Source organism: Apium graveolens, chromosome 4 (assembly GCF_009905375.1).
Source record: "Apium graveolens cultivar Ventura chromosome 4, ASM990537v1, whole genome shotgun sequence".
In the NCBI taxonomy this organism is placed as follows: domain Eukaryota; kingdom Viridiplantae; phylum Streptophyta; class Magnoliopsida; order Apiales; family Apiaceae; genus Apium; species Apium graveolens.
The window spans coordinates 280532067-280551452 of NC_133650.1; the positions used below are offsets into that span (position 1 = coordinate 280532067).

At 44.0% G+C, this 19386-nt stretch overlaps 1 protein-coding gene across 2 annotated transcripts; it reads right to left on the minus strand.

Moving 5' to 3' along the window:
• Positions 1 to 6990: 6990 nt before the first annotated feature.
• LOC141721062 (uncharacterized) lies at positions 6991 to 14562 on the minus strand. 2 transcript variants are annotated; one of them, XM_074523803.1, is made up of 4 exons: positions 14344 to 14483; positions 14091 to 14164; positions 7905 to 8437; positions 6991 to 7827 (listed from the first exon to the last, which is right to left on the minus strand). In XM_074523803.1, the coding sequence occupies exons 2-4, from the start codon at positions 14161 to 14163 to the stop codon at positions 7606 to 7608; spliced, it is 828 nt and encodes a 275-aa protein (XP_074379904.1). In that variant the 5' UTR covers position 14164; positions 14344 to 14483; the 3' UTR covers positions 6991 to 7605. The 2 variants fall into 2 exon arrangements, with proteins under 2 accessions (XP_074379904.1, XP_074379903.1); XM_074523802.1 differs by lacking the exons at positions 6991 to 7827; positions 7905 to 8437 and adding an exon at positions 12824 to 13652 and having other exon boundaries at positions 14344 to 14562.
• Positions 14563 to 19386: the final 4824 nt, after the last annotated feature.

Sequence of the window (19386 nt, forward strand, 5' to 3'; positions counted from 1 at the left end):
ACGTTTGTGTGAGCTATCGTTAACTTTAATCGTTATTGCTCTAGTTTGAATATAGCATTCGCGTTATACTACATCGTTGTTTAAATTGCTCCCAGGAAGCTATTTGTTAGTGTTTGTTGTTATTCTGGGTAGTTTTTGCAATTTCCAAAAAGCAACCTTAGATTGATATTCTCGGTAGCATACTGTTGTTATTTGTTGTTGGTATTGTTGAGAAATGGCAAGACCAGGAAAGAACACCTCTGGAAGACCATCTGCTAGTGCGCAGGTCCAGGAGCCGGACCACTCCCAGGCCCTTGACCCAGGAGCCGAGAGAGAAACGTTCCAGGAGCAACCACTACACACTCCCGTAGTGGAGAGAATTGTAAATACCTGGGATGTCAGGACCCTCATTGAGCTCAATCAGTACAAGTACACTAATGTCCCGGTAGCCGAAGAGCACATGGCCAACCTTACAAGCGATGAACTAGCAGAAGCAATCAGACTATACAGACAGGAGCAGACCCGCCTCCAAGAAGAGGCAGAACTAGAGAAGGAGCCGGAGGAGTCCGGGGACTCCCAGCAATCAAAGAGGTCTGTATTCGACCGCATTGGAGCCAAAGGAAAGAAAAGCAAAAAAGATCAAGGCAAGAAAGAAGCAGAAACTACTAAACAGAGAAAGTTGGAAGAAGTCCGGGAGCAAATCAGGAAAGAAGAAGAAGCAAAGCTCGAGCTAAAGATCCAAAAGAGAATGTAATTAGAAGAAGAGAATCTGTTGGCCAAGTCTAGGAGCAAAAGAACCCGGAGAGACCCTACTCCGGAGTTGATTTCTGATGATGAAGAAGAAGAGAAGCAGAAGGACCTAAAAGACATGATCTATGAATTGCAGAGGAAGATGGACAGAGACTCAGGAGTGGAGATTGGAGAAACACTCACTCCTTTCAGCCACTCCTTAGAAGCTATCCCCCGGCAGCGGAACTTGAAACATTACAACTTTGACTCCTTTGATGGTCTAGGAGACCTGGAGGAGCACTTGAACTACTTTGAACAGATAGCGCAGATATACTACAATGACTTGACGAAATCAAGGTTCTTCGCTTCAACACTTAAGGGAGGGGCCCAGAGATGGTTCAGCAGAATCCCCTCCCGCAGTATCCACTCCTGGAAGGAATTTTGAGCCTCTTTCCTTAGGAGATTTCGGGCGAACAAAACGCACGAAATGCACATGTGTCACCTGGAGACGATCCGGCAGCACGACAATGAGTCCCTATCTGCATACATGCGCCGGTTCCAGGAAGTAATCAATAAAGTTTCAAATCTGGATGAGAGGGAAGCTTTAAGCATTTTTAGAAGAAACCTGGACCCAGAGCACAACGAAAGGTATATTGTGGAGCTAATCAATAAGGAGCCGCAAAGTCTGGCAGCAGCTTATTCCATGGCTGCCAGATTTATTAAGGAAACATATGTGCTCCAGGCAATGAGAATGACCCGGAATGGAGGGTCCAGGAGTAAAAATACTGATGACCGACCGAAAGGGGGTTACCATCAAGACAAGAAATTCAAGCAAAGCAACCAAAGCCAAGAAAGACAAGCAAACCCGATTTTCCAAAGACTTGGCCCTAAGCAGGAGTCGAACAGCGACCCAGGACCCGTGAAGCAAGCTCGGGAGCCGAAGCAGGAGCCGGACTGGACTCCTCTCAACATGACCCGAGAGGAAATCTTGAAAGAAGTCAAAGATAAGCCTTTCTATTATCCTCCGAAGCCAATGCAAACTCCTCCGGAGAGCAGGCCCTACAATAGGCAATGTGATTATCACGAGACCCATGGCCACAAAACCGAGAATTGCTTATCACTCAAGTACTTCATTGAAGACCAAGTGAAGAAGGGGAATATGAACAAATACTTAGTTCGGGACCACAGCAGAGGGGAAGCGCAGAAGAAAGGAAAGAATGTAGTCAATGTGGTCCTAGGCGGATCCTACTCCCAACCCCGGAGCCCGGACTTCGGCGAAGAAGTGCTCTCAATCCAATCACTCCCAGATGTGGTGATATCCTTCAGCAGCAAGGACTACGAAGGAGTCAACCCTCACCACAATGCAGCTTTGGTTGTCACTCTAGACATCTTTGATAATGAAGTAAGAAGAATGCTCATAGACAATGGCTCCTCAGTAAATATTCTCTTCAAGCACACACTGGATAGAATGCAGTTAGGGAGCGTCCGCTCAAATGAATGTCGAGAAGATCCACTCTATGGCTTCGGCCACAACTTAGTCCCAATCCAAGAAACTTTATATCTGCCAGTCATTTTTGGATCTGCTCCTAACCAAGTGACTCATGTCATCAAATTTTATGTGATCAATGCTCCTTTTTCATACAACGGAATCATTGGCAGATCAGATCTAACCATAATGCAAGCAATAACTTCAATCTCCCATCTCAAGATCAAGTTCCCAACCCCGACGGGAGTCGGGGAGATTAAAGGAGATTACGGAGTTGCTGAAACATGCTATAACCAAGGGTTAGTTATGGCAGAAACCCACCAAGATAACAAGAGGAAGGCTACGGTCCTTCGCAAGCAACAAAGCATGAAGAAGCACCGACCCCGGATAAGGGAAGAAGCGAACAAAACAAGTCCAGAGGAACTGGCAAGCAACCAAGTCATGGTACTGGACAAGATAAGTCGAGTCCTAGAACAACCTTGTCCTACCATGCAAGCAACCAAAGAACCTGAACAAGCAAACATCTATCTGAAGAAGAACTCTGAGGCCTGAATTCATCAAATGGTTTCAAACAAAGAACAAGCAAAGATCGAGGCCGCAGTCGAAACAGAAGAAGTCGAAGTAAATGAAAGCAATTCAAGCAAAAAAATGAAGATTGGGTCAGGACTCGAGGAGTCCTTCAAGGAGAGATTAGTATCCCTGCTCCGGGAGTACAAAGATGTTTTTGCCTGGAGTCCAAGGGACATGCCAGGACTACATGAGTCCATAGCAATGCATAGCTTAGATGTCAACCCCAACAGGAAACCAGTAAAACAGAAGAGAACAAACTTTGCTCCGGAGAGGCAAAGAGCCATTGACGAAGAAGTAGAAAAACTACTCAAGGCATAAATCATCAAAGAAATCAAGTATCCGGAGTGGCTAGCTAATGTGGTCATGGTTAAGAAGTCCAACGGCAAATAGAGAATGTGTGTGGACTACACTGACCTAAATGATGCATGCCCGAAGGACCCGTATCCTCTTCCAAACATTGATCAACTGATAGATGCCACCTCAAGACATGTAATGCTAAGTTTCATGGATGCCTTCTCCGAATATAACCAGATAAAGATGAACCCGAAGGACATCCCTAAGACAGCATTCATAACTCACAGAGCAGTCTACGCTTATGTGATGCTACCCTTCGGCCTTACCAGCGCAGGATCCACTTACCAAAGAACCATGAACAAGATATTCAAGTCCCAGATTGGGAGAAATTTAGAGTGCTATGTCGATGACATGATTTCCAAATCAACAACTATACCAGGGCACGTGGAAGATCTGAAGGAATGCTTTGAAAATCTAAGGAAGAACCAACTCAAGCTAAACCCGGAGAAATGCACCTTCGGAGTAGGAGCAGGCAAGTTCCTAGGATTCATGATCGACAACAGAGGCATAGAAGCCAATCCGGAGAAAATAAAAGCAATCCAGGAGATGAAAGCTCCCAGGACCCAAAAAGATGTGCAAAAGCTAGCAGGATCACTAGCAGCACTCAGGAGATTTGTCTCAAAACTAGCAGAGAGGTGCCTACCCTTCTTTGATTTACTCAAAGGAGCAACCAACAAGAAAGAGGTAAACTGGAATCTGGAGTGCCAGAAAGCATTCGAGGAAATCAAGAACTACCTCTCTCAGCCACCAGTCCTAACTAAAGTTAAGCCAGGAGAGCCTCTCTACTTATACTTGTCAGCAAGATCACAAGCCGTAGGAGCTGCCCTAATCAGGGAAGAGAATGGAACACAGCAACAAGTCTACTATGTGAGCCAGGTCTTAAAAGATGCAGAAACAAGATACCCAAGATTGGAGAAGTTTGCCTTTGCTCTGGTGACAACTTCAAGGAAACTCAGACACTACTTCCAAGGGAGGGAAATCAGAGTAGTGACAAATCAACCACTAAGGAAAATAATCCACAAGCCAGATATCTCGGGAAGACTTGTTAATTGGGCTGTGGAATTGAGCCAATTCAACCTAAGCTTCATTCCCAGGACCGCAATCAAAGCTCAAACTCTTGCAGATTTCATAATCGAATGCAACTTCCCGGAAGAAGACCAAGAACAAATGGACACGGATCAGGAGCCAAAAAAGGAAATTAGTCCGGGAGCCTGGACCTTAAAGGTAGATGGCTCTTCAACAACCGAGAGGTCAGGAGCCGGACTCATACTCAGGAGTCCAGAAGGATTTAAGATTCAGACATCTATATCCTTCAGCTTCCCAGCAACAAACAATCAAGCAGAATATGAGGCATTGATCGCAGGACTAAAGCTCTCCCGGACTCTAAGGGTCCAAGACTTGAAAATCTACAGCGACTCCCAGATAGTGGTCAAGCAAACAAATGGAGAATACATAGCAAAGGACCCTACTCTGGCGAAGTACCAAGCACTGGTTCAGAGCTGCTTAGCCTCAATCCCAAGCCACCAAGTCCTTCAGATATGTCGAGAAGAAAATGAAGAAGCGGATATCCTATCCAAATTAGTCCGGAATTTATCAGATCTGGATTGCTCAGTCTACTTCGAAGAACTCCACAAACCATCCATTGAATCCAGAGAGTCTTGGAAATAGAAATCACTCAAAATTGGATGACTCCCTTCATAAACTACTTGGACAAAGGGGATCTCCCAGAAGATCAAGGAAAAGCTCAAAGATTGAAAGCAAAAGCAGCCAAGTTCTTCCTCGAAAAAGGAGTACTCTACCGCAGAACCTTCTCATCTCCTATCCTGAAGTGCATTGGCCCAGAAGAAGCAAAGTACTGCTTGACGGAAGTGCATGAAGGAATATGCGGAGACCACTTGTCTGCCAAAGTCCTAGCTCATAAGATCATAAGACAGGGCTACTACTGGCCCACAATTCATCAGGATGCAATAGAATTCGTCAAGAAGTGCAAAGAGTGCCAGCTCTTCAGCAATGTGTCCCGGATAAGCCCAGTCCTACCATCCTCAGTCCTGTCACCTATCCCCTTCGCTGTTTGGGGTATTGATATTATGGGACCATTCCCTCGAGCAAAAGGAGACCTCAGGTACCTACTAGTCTCTATTGACTACATGACAAAATGGGTTGAAGCGAAAGTAATGAGGACAATCAATCAGCAAGACTGCATAAAATTTATGGATAACATTTTGATGAGGTTCGGGATACCATGAGTCCTAGTATCAGAAAATGGACCTCAATTCATTGGATCAGAGTTTGAGTCCTACCTCCAGGAGCGCGGGATCAAGCACAAAAAATCGCCAGTAGCATATCCCCAAAGAAATGGCCAAGTAGAAGTAACCAACAGAATCCTGCTCCGAGGTATCGAGAAAAGACTCAAAGAAAGCAAAAGCAAATGGCCAGAAGAACTACCAAGCGTACTTTGGTCCTACAGGACAAGCCGAAGGACAAGCACCGGAGAAACTCCATTCAAACTAGCCTATGGAACAGAAGCAATGCTGCCTATTGAAGTGGGCTCTCCCTCCCACAGAGCAATAAACTTTGAAGAAGAAGCAAATGAAGAAGGACTCAAAATGAACATGGAACTAATTGATGAAGTTCGGGACCAAGCTGTGGAAAGAATGGAGAAATACAAGGAGAAAACAAAAGAGCACTTCAGTAAGAAGTCAAGAGTCAAAAACTTCCAAGTCTATGACTTAGTCCTTCGAGACACTGAAGCATCAGATCCCACAAACACCGGAAAGTTAATGCCCAAATGGGAAGGACCATATAAGATCAAAGAAGTCCTCAGGCCAGGAACCTACAAGCTCCTAAACATGGATGGCTCAGAAGTCCCAAACACTTGGCATGGACTAAGGCTAAGGAAATTCTACCAGTAGTGAAGCAAAAAAAAAAAGCAACCAAAAAACTTGTAGCCAATATGGCAAGCAACCAAAATGTTTCTCCTTCTATATTGAATGAATGATCAATGAAAAACTTTCTCTTTAAACTTGCATATTTTTCAAAAATAATCACTAGTCCGGGCAAGCCATTAGTTAGGACTAGAGCAACCAACTTTTACTTAGAATTAATTTTCTAACTAAAAGTAGCCACTAGCCCGGACAAGCTATTAGTCAGGACTAGAACAACAAATTTTTACTTAGAATCAATTTTCTAACTAAAAGCAGCCACTAGTCCGGACAAGCTATTAGTCAGGACTAGAGCAACCAATTTTTACTTAAAATTAATTTTCTAACTAAAAGCAGCCACTAGTCCGGACAAGCTATTAGTCAGGATTAGAGCAACCATCTTTTACTTAGAATTAATTTTCTAACTAAAAACAGCCACTAGTCCGGACAAACTATTAGTCAGGATTAGAGCAACCAATTTTTACTTAGAATTAATTTTCTAACTAAAAGCAGCCACTAGTCCGGACAAGCTATTAGTCAGGACTAGAGCAACCATCTTTTACTTAGAATTAATTTTCTAACTAAAAGCAGCCACTAGTCCGGACAACCTATTAGTCAGGACTAGAGCAACCAACTTTTACTTAGAATCAATTTTCTAACTAAAAGCAGCCACTAGTCCGGACAAGCTATTAGTCAGGACTAGAGCAACCAATTTTTACTTAGAATTAATTTTCTAACTAAAAGCAGCCACTAGTCCAGACAAGCTATTAGTCAGGACTAGAGCAACCATCTTTTACTTTGAATTAATTTTCTAACTAAAAGCAGCCACTAGTCCGGACAAGCTATTAGTCAGGACTAGAGCAACCAATTTTTACTTAGAATTAATTTTCTAACTAAAAGCAGCCACTAGTCCGGACAAACCATTAGTCAGGACTAGAGCAACCATCTTTTACTTAGAATTAATTTTCTAACTAAAAGCAGCCACTAGTCCGGACAACCTATTAGTCAGGACTAGAGCAACCAACTTTTACTTAGAATTAATTTTCTAACTAAAAGCAGCCACTAGTCCGGACAAGAAGATTAGTCAGGACTGACCAACAAATTTTACTTGTAAAAAATTCTAAGGCAAAAAAAAATTAACAGCAACAAAGTAAAATAACATCAAGGAAAACATTCATTACAAATTCACCGGACTCAAACGAGCCCGGAGCAAAGTACAAAAATTACAAGAATCAAATGTATCAAATCCTTCGACAAATATCAAGTTCACAAGAATAAAGTCAAGAGTCCGGAGCGCTGGGAGGAATGAAACTGGGACAGGGGCCGTCAAATGGCTCCGGTTCCCCCAACCCGAGCTCAATGTCTTCTTTCGCCTTGATGAACTCGGAGATGAAGCTATCCCAATCGGCCTCCGGATTAGTCTTGATGTGTCGCTCAGCAACCAACCAACATCGAGCTATCTTCGGAGCACCAGCATTGGCAAGAGCCCTATCGTACTCCTCAGATCTTTTAAATTCATCAATAACCTCAGCCTCCGGACGAACAGCAGACATTTGCCTCCGGAGCTCAGCCAAATTCGGATTTTAGGTCAGAAACCTCCTTCTCCGCATTATCAGCCCGGATAGTCGCTTCATCCAGATGCTTGTTCAACCCGGACAAAGAATTATCCTTCGCAATGATTTGGTCCCGGAGCCGGCTAATCTCAGCATCCTTATCAGCAACAGCGCTCCGGAAACCTTTGATCTCATTGTAAGCAAGAGAGGCGGATCCGACCATATACCCACCAAGCTACAAAAGACAGATAAACTTAGAAAAATATTCCAAGTCAAACTAACACAATAAACAAGGAGGGAAAGAAGAAGTACCTGACCCCAAAGCCGGGAACACTCCTTCATAGTGGCATCGAATCCGGACGCATTCATCTTATTCCATTGAGATTGAGTTGGAATCCCAGCCATGAAGCGAGCCACCTCCTCCTCCAGCCCCGGACCGCCTTCACCCGTACAATCATCATCAACTGCTTTCTCTTTGCCAGCCCCGGACCCAGAGCCAGCTTCATAGTTTTCAGCCCTGGGAGGTTTCGACCCAAGAGTTCGGAGCCTCTTCCTCCTCCGCCCAGAATCAGCATTCGGAATCTCCCCAATAGGACCTAAATCCTCAAGATTGTCAAACTCATTACCCATATCCAACTCAACATTATGCTCCGGAGTAGATTGGTTCACATGAACTTCAGGCTCCGGATTGGGGACGGCATTGCTCTGTGATCCCTCCTCGGCCGAGGCGTTCGATCCGGAGCCAGCAACAACATTCTTCTTTGGCAACTTGAAAGCCTTGCCCAGACCTTTCAGAGCATCACTGTTGGCGGGGGACGACATGTCCGGATTATAATGTGGCAAACCTGCAAGAAACAAACAAAAAACACAAGTCAAAAACAAGAAGCAAAAACAAAGGGAAGCAGATAAGAAATATTAAAAGATCCGGACAAGAAAGAAAACTACTTACAGCCCAACCTATGCAAAGTTCTATGATTCATAAAGGTGTCTCGGGTCATCTGGAAACCCAGACATTCACAAAATGCAAAAATTAACTGGAGAGCATCACCCCGGAGCACATCCCTGCGGAAACGAGTCCGGACTCCTTCCGAAGCTATATGGGGTAGATAGTGCAAGTCCAAACCCCGGAGCATGATCAACTCCCCATTCCAAAACTTCAGCGAAGATTGCTGAATAACGGGCCTATAAGAACCACCGTATCCACACTCCGGAGCCCGGAACCGAATCTCGTATAACGGGAACTGGCTAGACCGGACTAAATGAAAGATGTGATGCCACAACTTGAACGTGGGCTGAACTTTAAATTGATTGCAGGTGGCAATGAACCAAGTCATCCACTTTATTCCATTAGGCGTTATCTGCATTGGAGAGATCTTGTACACATATTCGCACAAATGTTTCAGAAACAAATGCCAGTGTGGATTCCATCCAGACCGGAGATGCTCCAACCATACTGGAATGAAGCCATCAGCCGACCTGTGATGAGCCCTCTCGTCCGGAGTCGGCCACCTCCACTCAATCCGGCGATCCAACTGAAAAGCAACCCAGACCGCGGAATCCTGGGCTTCATTATCTAGCCCAGCATACTCATCCTTCAACTCATAGTGCTCCTTAGCCACTATGTTGTTCGCAAACTTTCTATCAAAAGCTTCCCTATCATAGGGCCCCGGGCCAGCATTCTCCTGCCTAGCATATCCGGACCTAATGCTCCTAAAATAAAAACTGTTTTCTATCTCCTCGCTCTTAGTAACAAAATAACCAAGATTCTCCACCCACAAACCCTCCGGACTACAGGGTACCTTTATTGAAGATATTTTAGCAACTGTAAGCTTCGTTATTGCCTCAGAATCCGAAGTGGAAGCCTTCTTCCCCATTCCGACCCGTTCAGAATCAGCAGAAGACTCAGAATCTGAACTAGATGGCCCCGGATAACAAGTTATGAAGGACTTGGCAAGAGCTTTAGTCCGGACCATAAACCTAAAACAAGTTACAAAGGTTAGTCTAAAACTCCTACAGTTTATTTATCTTTGAAGCTACATGGTCCGGACTACCCTATAATTCAATTTTATTACAAGTCAAAATCAGACAGTCCGGAGACCCAACCAAAATACAAAACTAAACGACCACTCCAGACTGGAAACCCCCGAACCCAAACAGACAACCCTAGCCTGTTACTCCGAACTTAGATATCAAAACAACTCAAAAACAACAACCAATCACAAACTCAAAACCTAGCCTATTAGTCCAGACTAAATATCCAAGCCCGGACCCTAACAGAAAACCCTAATTCCAGAAACACTATCAAAACATTATCACAAACCAAAATATAGACAAGAACACACATACATACACATATATACAAGAACATTCAACAAATACCGAACACAATAGCACAAAGAAAAAATTCAATTCAGCAGCAAACTAAAAGAATGAAGCAGAAAAGCAAGGGAAAAGACTTACAGAGTAGAGATAACGGAGAGGTTGGGGACGACCAAGAAACAACAAAGAACCACCAAAAACTCCTGTAACAAGCGGCGGCGACGGAATAAACAGCGGCGACGGAAATAGCAACAAAGAACAACACTCAGAGAAAACAGAAAATGTTAGAGAAAAGATGAATAAAGACAAAAACAAGAAAGAAGGGCAGGGCCTCCTTTTATAGAGGCAGTAAAAAACTTAAAAGTCGCGCCACGTGGCACGATCCCAGCCACCCATCATAAGCAGTAATTATTAAACAGTAATTATTACGGCACGTCTCTCCATACCCTTACAGCTGTAATAATTCAAATAATTGGGGGAAAACCCCCAAAACCATTTCAACTTCCAAGTCCGGACTCCTTCGCACACAGCAAGCCGGACTGGAGGCAAGAAAAGCTCAACTCCTGACAACGACAACCACCTTAGTCCTGATTCGCCGAACTCCGCACAATCCGGAATGGGGGACAAGAAAAGCTCAGCTCCTGACAAGGGCAACCACCTCAGTCCTGATTCGCCGAACTCAGCGCAATCCGAACTAGGGGGCAACAAAAGCTCAGCTACTGACAAGGACTACCACCTTAGTCCTGATTAGCCGAATTCAGCGCAATCCGGACCGGGGGCAAGAAAAGCTCAACTCTTGACAACGACAACCACCTTAGTCCTGATTCGCCGAACTCCGCGCAATCCAGACTGGGGGGCAAGAAAAGGTCAACTCCTGACAAGGACAACCACCTTAGTCCTGATTCGCCGAACTTGGCCCAATCCGGACTGGGGGGCAAGAAAAGCTCAACTCCTGACAACGACAACCACCTTAGTCCTGATTCGCCGAACTCCGCGCAATCCGGACTTGGGGGCAAGAAAAGCTCAACTCTTGACAAGGACAACCACCTTAGTCCTGATTCGCCGAACTCGGCCCAATCCGGACCGGGGGGCAAGAAAAGCTCAGCTCCTGACAAGAACAACCACCTTAGTCCCGATTCGTCGAACTCCGCGCAATCCGGACTGGGGGCCAAGAAAAGCTCAACTCCTGCGAGGGACAACCGTGTTAGTCCTGATTAGCCGAACTCGGCCCAATCCGGACTGGGGGCAAGAAAAGCTCAACTCCTGCGAGAGACAACCATCTTAGTCCTGATTAGCCGAACTCGGCCCAATACGGACTGGGGGGAAAAGTAAAGCTCAACTCCGGACAATGACAACCACTTTAGTCCAGATTCGCCAAACTCCGCGCAATCCGTCTGGGGGGCAGGAAAAGCACAACTCCTTCCAACAAAACAATAAAAAAAATCATGTTCTAAAAATAAACCCAAAAACACTCCCCCATCCAGAAAATCTGCATAAGGGAGTGGGGGGCACATGATAGTACATACAGCTCTTGGTAGGCCCACTCCTAAGCGCCTAACTCCATACAGCTCTTGGGAGGCCTACTCCTAAGCTCCTAACTCCATACAGCTCCTGGGAGGCCTACTCCTACGCCCCTAACTCCATACAGCTCCTGGGAGGCCTACTCCTAAGCTCCTAACTCCATACAGCTCCTGGGAGGCCTACTCCTACGCTCCTAACTCCATACCGCTCCCGACACGCGGCTCCTGGGAGGAGTAGTCCCACGCAGCACCACTCCTAACTAGCTCAGTCCCGCAAGCAGAACCCTGATAAAGCCCAGCATGTGAGACGTTGGCCCCAGCACGTGACGGGGACAACTGTCACACATCAATCATGGGAATAATCAGGGCACGTGTCAGAGGATCCTCTGAACATTCCTCGACCAGTCCCGCGCTGACACGTGTAAAGCATCCACTCCCGCCAGGTGTCCTCCGCTCCCAGAACCAATAGCTACGATTCAAAGGTACCAACCCCAAAACCCTACCCTTGGGCTATAAATAGCTCAAGAAGGTGAGGTTTTGAGGTTAATCATTCTTTCACACTCATATACACACACAGCCACCTTACATTCATATTCATCTTCCCAAAAAGCTAGTTCTTACTCTCACGCCGGAGGCGCCGCGGGACTCCAACCCCCCTTCCGGTATTGTTTTGTAGGAACCCAACTACAGCTACACCTCTACAGCGTCGAAGGATCCAGGACGGCGTCGAAGGATCCAGGACGGCGTCGAAGGAGCAGCCCCGCCACCAGGAGTTATCAGTTTCAGGTTCCAGATTCGGGTTTTTATTGCTCATTCCGAGATTACAAGATTGTTATGTCTATAGATTCTTCATACATGTGGAAATGAGACTTTCATTCACTACTAGGATTTTTAATTTAGGAAATGAGACATATTTGTCATCTTCTTGAAACCATAGAATGGTTAGCGTGTACGCCTTCTGCTTCTGGCCACATATGATTAATATCGTTTTAACTTTGTGACGATTTGACTGAAATTTTATGGATTTTGTGATTATTTACAAAGGAAAATTAGCTCACAAAAGGCTGGATATTTTCATATATTGCGCATCAGCCCAAGATATGACCCACATTTGCAATTCGTTTTATGTTCTCGCGCATTATGCAGGATATGTTCCGCAATTCTAACAATGTACATAAATGGTAATCTGTATCCGAGGATTGATAAATGAAAACTGGGTCACGCAAGGCTCAACTTTTTCACCTCACCAGATGCCCTTAAAAACAACATATGACATAACAATGCAATTATCTCTGTTCTTCTTCAACCTTGTTTTCATTACAAATGCAATTAGTTGCAGTATTCGTATTACATCTTGGTATTTTTGAGTTGTTTTGTTTTAGCATGACAGACTCCCACAATAGTAGTGTCCACTACAAATAATGGTAATAGTACATATTCACTACTGCATTCACTTAAATCTTTACCTGATCCAACTGCGTGGATCACTGTACCATAATTTTTAAATTCACATCACACAGCCTGAATTACATTCCTGGCTGCTTTTCCCGATTGCAACATAAGTTAATTTTGACTTGCATTGGTCTGTGAATGATCTTTTCTTCAAAAATACGCTTCTCCCATTGCTCTTATGATGGACATAATATCTGTCTCTCCTGATGATGGATTGCTAACGTTTACATGGTTTGTGTTTAAGGCTACTGGTGTTCGGTTTTTTATTCTATCGCATATAGAAAACCTGCAAACTGGGCATTGTCCGTGGCTCTTCACCCATGGGACAATGCACTCTTCATGGAACATATGATTACAAGGAGTGAGCATCACTATTTGACGAGGCTCAAAGTCTTCTAGGCAGATTGCGCAGTTTTTACCATCTTCATCTGACTCTTTTTCTTTTTCATTTGAACTATTTCTAACATTTTTTTCTCTGTAATACAAACTTATTCTTTGCATCATCTTTTTTGCTGTAGGGTTGTAAATTTCCCTCTTCAGTTTCTTCAGGGATTCTTCTTGCTCTTCCGGGGTCAATCTCGATTCATCTTGTGTAGGACGTGCTTGTGCAGGAAAGAGAATATGATCTTGTGATTGTGGGGCTGGGGATGGGTCTGTGACCCATGGAGAAAATTCAGGAATCAATCCAGGGTATACGTCTGTGCCCCTGACATTACTAAGGACTATAATTCGCACTGGTGAATGTAATGTGGCTGTGCCTGCTGGCCTCCTGAAATATGCTTTGGAGCATTATAGTTATGATTGAGTATTGTTAAAAAACCGTATGTAGTTTGGGTCAAGTTAGAGTACAAACTCTATTAACATGCGATATTCACTACTTCACCAGGTATAAGTATCAAATTCACCATAGAATTCGTACAAATTAGGCTGTTTTTTCAGTTTTTGACTGAAGTTCCCTAGACCAAGGTAATTTTGTATAACATGACTATTCAGTTATGCATACCTCATAGTACTCAAGAATTTAGTATCATCCATGTAGATGGATGAATGAGTCTGTGTACAAGTTCTTGATCAATTTTTTGCATAGTTCAACTGTGATATTATACGTTTATTAGAGCACGAGTATACCTGGAAGTTTTTTTATATATTTCATAATCTAGAATAATTTGACTAGAGGCAATTATGTCTAGCAGATAAAAACAGTAACCTGATCGTGCTAGAAGGTTCTGTCCTGGCTCTATCCTGGTTAGCCACCCAATGATTAATAGCTCCAATAGCATTCTGAATGCACGAAATTGACCATCATTAGAATCTTACTTGAAACTAAATTGATACAAACAGTAATTTTTCCATCTAACATTAAAGTATACATATCAAAGCACTCATTTGCGCGTGTGATCTTTAGATCGATTATATTAGCTGTTCATGGATATGAAGGCTGTAAGAATACTTGTACTAACCGGACGAGCCCCAAAAGAATGGGAATGTGGAATCAAAGGCAAGTCGTTCCTTTCATAGCTGATGGGAGCATACAAGGCACTGCCATATACCTGTCTAGAGTCTCCAGGCTGCCTATACCTCTGGTTTGTTACTGAATTGTTGGTTCCATTGCCGTAGCTCATGATTTTGCTGCTTGTTTTTACGTGCTTGATTAAGCTGTAGGCCTATAGTCTGTTATATTTTATAGTGCCTTCTTGAGCATAACATTTAACTTCTATAGCTTTATTCCTTTCTTTTTGTAGATTGTTCATTATTCTTTTTCTCAGTGCCATATTATTCGAAGTCGACAATCACTCAATGGACATATACAATTTAGGCATATTCTTATAGTTTCGACAAATTGTGAATTTTTTCGACGGTGATTATCGTTCAGAAGTAAAGTTGTAGCTATCAAGAAAGGAATCTTACAACTTTGCAGTTGTAAATGTATTAATGAACTGTAATTCCACTAGTCATATGTGCCAGGACTTCAAGAGTAACATCACATTATCTTTTATTCCGCAGAGCAGAAATATTTGCCTGATACTTCTTTTGGCTTATCGCCTGGGGAAATAAGAAGTTGATTAAAGTTTTGTCAAGTAGAGTTAGATCTCCCTTGCCTTTCACATCGAAAAGTCAATAGTGCACACAATATGTCACTCGACAATGAATGGAAGCTCTAGGAATATGAACATATTTGATAGATCTTCTCTCGAACCCTGTTGCAGCTCTCAGAGGAGGTAGTGCATTATTCTTAGTTGCTATGGTACTGGCTTCATAAAGTTGGTAGCCAATGCTCAAGGCCTAAATCAACAGGCTAAGAGAAAAGCACCATTTTACACAGTTTAATTATGTTATCCTCGTTTTCCTAAAAGAGGCTTTTGATGGGTTTTAACCAGTAATATAGCTGATAATCATCGTGCCAAATAGCGCGTCAGAATTGAACCTTCATTTTGAAATATTCCTGATAGGGTATAACCGACCTGACTAGTGTCTGACCTGGATCTAAGGGGTAATAGGCTCAATTGATGGATCAAGACCTCCCTCACCCAGTGCAATCAAGTGGAAAGATCCAGACTCAGGGCCAATCTAGGACCTGGATCATCTCCCAGCCAGGATCCAACTCATGACCGGGATCATCTCCCAGCCAGGATCCAACCCAAGACCTGGATCACCTATCAACCAGGATCCAGCCCGGAATCAGGATTACCCAGATAGGGCAGACCCAAGAGGGGTCCCAGCAAACACATGCACACTCCACAACCCGCCAAGGAAGGGTATGTGAGCACGTGACGATGACAGCTATCAACAACTAACATATCAGACAAACACGGCGCGTGTCAGAATATCGTTGGGGCGCCCTGAAGATGGTCCTGTCCTAGACACGTGCATGCAATCTATCCAAGTCAGGCGTCCTCCGCCTCCAACAACGAACGGTCCTGATCTAGAGGTATCAATCCCTAAACCCTACTTGGGGCTATATATACCCCCAAAGATGAAGGATTTAGGGGTTAGACACTTCTTACACACACACTCTACTACACACCAGCACATAAACACACAGCCACCCCTTGTCCTATCTATATCCATCTTCTCCGATCAAGCTCTTATTCTTACACCGGAGGCGCCGCGGGGTCAAAACCTCCCTCCGGTGTTGTTTTGTAGGCGCCCAACAGCAGCTACACCCCACTAAGCGAAGGAAGGTTCAGGAACGGCGTTTGAAGGAGTCGTCCTCTCACCGGAGTTATCATTTGGCGCTAGAAGGAGGGGTGCTACATCCTTGGGTCTCGGTGCCCCTGGATTCACCTTCATCAGCAAACTCTTAAGAGAGTCCACATCTTAAACCTGTAAGAACCCAAGCAACCATACCCTCTCTTGAATATGAATGTTGTTCATTTAAGCCACGTTTGTGTGAGTTCATTGCGTTATGCCATGTTTGTGTGAGCCCATTCTCGTTTGTTAGTTTTGATTGTTTTGGGTTCGATAGTTTTAAAACCTTGGGTTTGATAGTTTTAAAACCCAGATCTACTTTAGTTTGCATACTATCTTTGTGCTCTAGAGCCTGCTGTTCATGTTCAGTAATATTGTTAGCAAAACCCAGAAAGTTTGTTTGATATTATTCTGGAAATTTTTTGCTATCTTCAAAAAACAACCTTAGATCCACATTTTTAGCCTCAAATCTTGGTTAGTTGTTATTTGTACACTTGTGGTAATGGCAAGAGCAGGAAATAGTACGGCCGGTAGGTCCTCAGCTAGTACCCAGTTCCAGGATCAGGACTATTCTCAGGCTCAAGAACCTGGGGGAGACCGAGAGACCCTCTAGGAGCAATCATTGACACAGCATACCCTGGTCCTGGAAAGGATAGTAACACCCCGGGATGCCAGGAACCTCATTGAGCTGAATCAATAAAAATACACTAATGTTCCGGTGGCAGAGGAGCATATGGCTAATTTAAAAGCCACGAACTAGCTAAAGCAATCAGGCTCTACAGAGAGGAGCAAGCCCGGGCTCAGATAGAATATGAGTAAGATGATGATCAAAAAGAGTTCGGGGATTCCCAACAATCTAGGAGATCTGTCTTTATCAGAATCGGAGCAAAGGGAAAGAAAAATCAGAAAGAGCAAAGTAAAAATGAGACAGAAGCAACCAAGAAGAAAAGATTGGAAGAAATGAGAGAGCAGATAAGGAAAGAAGAAGAAGCAAAGCTTGAGCTAAAGATTCTGAAAAGAATGCAACTGGAAGAAGAGAAGCTCCTAGCTAAGGCCAAGGGAAAAAGGGCCCGGAGGAACCCCACCTGCGAGGTTATTTCTGATGATGATGAGGAGGGGGAGAAGGACCTGAAAGATATGATTTATGAACTCCAACGAAAGATGGAGAAAGATTCTGGAATGGAAGTTGGGGAAACTCGGACACCCTTCAGTCATTCTCTAGAAGCTATTCCTCGACAAAAAAACCTCAAGCATTACAACTTTGATTCTTTTGATGGACTCGGGGATCCGGAAGAACACCTGAATTATTTCGAACAAATCGCACAAATATACTATTACAACGACTTAAGAAAGTCCAGGTTCTGCGCGTCGACCCTCAAGGGGGGGCTCAAAGGTGGTTCAGCAGGATCCCCTCACGAAGCATCCACTCCTGGAAAGAGTTTAGAGGATCCTTCCTTAGAAGATTCAGAGCCAATAAGACACACGAAATGCATATATGTCACCTGGAAACCATCCGCCAATACGACAACGAATCACTCTCAACCTATATGCGGAGGTTCCAGGAAGCAATCAACAAAGTCTCGAATCTTGATGAGCGTGAGGCATTGAGCATATTTCAAATAAACCTGGATCCGGAACACAATGAGAGGTACATTGTAGAACTGATAACAAGGAACCATAAAGCCTAGTCGCTGCCTACTCTATGGCAGCCAGATTCATCAAAGAAACAGACGTACTCTAGGCCATGAGAATGACCCGGAATAGGGGATCCAGGAGCAAGACCTATGATGACCGACCGAAAGGGGGTTACCATCAAGAAAAGAAGTTCAAGCAAAGCCAACAAGCCCAGTAGACCAATGTGGTGCAAAACACTCCAATATTTCAAAGACTGGGTCCTAAGACATAATCTAAAAGCGACCCCGGTCCACCTAGGCAAGCCAGAGAGCCTATACAAGAGTCAGATTGGACATCACTGAACATGACCAGGGAGGAAATTCTAAAAGAAATCAAAGGCAAACCATTCTATTACCCCCCAAAACCCATGCAGACTCCCCCAGAGAGCAGGCCTTACAATAAATAATGCGACTATCATGAAACTCATGGGCACAAAACTCAAAATTGTCTTTCTCTCTCAAATACTTTATTGAAGACCAAGTCAAGAAGGGTAACCTAAGTCAGTATATCTCCCGGGATACAAATCAGAAAGAAGAAAGACCAAGGAGAGGAAATAATGTAGTGAATGTGTTCCCAGGAGGGTCACACTCACCTCCCAGGAGCCCGGGCTCAGGAGATGAAGTATTCTCTATCCAACCTACCCGGAGACGGTGATCTCATTCAGTAGCAAGGATTATGAAGGGGTCAATCCAAATCACATTAAAACTTTGGTACTAACACTTGATATTTTTGATAATGAGGTAAGGAGAATGCTGATAGATAATGGATCTTCAGTAAACATACTCTTCAAGCATACTGTGGACCGGATGAAGCTAGCGAGCGTGCGCTCAAATGAATGCCGAGAGGACCCCACTCTATGGGTTCGGAAATAACTTGGTCCCGATCCAGGGAACCTTATACTTTCCAGTAATATTTAGGTCAGCTCCAAACCAAGTCACCCATGTCATAAAATTTTATGTGATCAACACTCTCTCATCCTACAATGGCATAATTGGCCGCTCAGCTCTGACCAGGATACAAGCAATCACCTCCATATCACACTTGAAAATCAAATTCCCCACTCCAATGGGGATAGGAGAAGTTAAGGGAGACTATGAGGTCGCTGAAAGATGCTATAGCCAGGCCTTGGTCATGGCCGAAACTCACCTAGACAACAAGAGAAAGGCCATAGTCCTTCGCAAATAGCAAAGCGTTAAGAAACATCACCCCCACTCAATAGATGATGCGAGAAAAGAAGTCCAGGTTATAGAATCCATCCCGGATCTAAAAGCAACCAAGTCAAGCTCGAAAGAGCAAAAAAGCAACCAAGTCACAACAGAGATTGAATTGAGCCCAGGCCTCGGCCAGGGCAATCCTACTGTGCAAGCAACCGACCCTGAAACAAGTAAAGTAAGGGAAAACAACCAAAAAGAAATGACAGCCCAGGGTCAAATCTATATGAAGAAGAATACAGAAGCTCGGATCCAGCAATTGGTATCAAACATGGATCAAGCCAAGATCGAGGCTGCAGTGGAAACAAAAATAATTATGATTGATGAAAACAATCCTTCCAAGAAGGTAAAGATAGGATCCGACCTCGGAGCTACCTTCAGAGAAAACCTGGTATCATTGATTCGAGGGTACTCTGACATATTTGCTAG

Coding starts and splice junctions, on each gene's coding strand:
- LOC141721062 (XM_074523802.1), bottom strand. CDS start 14,505: ATGAGCTACGGCAATGGAACCAACAATTCAGTAACAAACCAGAGGTAT. Junction 14,165..14,343: donor ATTCTTTTGGGGCTCGTCCG/GTTAGTACAAGT, acceptor TCGTGCATTCAG/AATGCTATTGGAGCTATTAA. Junction 13,653..14,090: donor GAACCTTCTAGCACGATCAG/GTTACTGTTTTT, acceptor AGCATATTTCAG/GAGGCCAGCAGGCACAGCCA.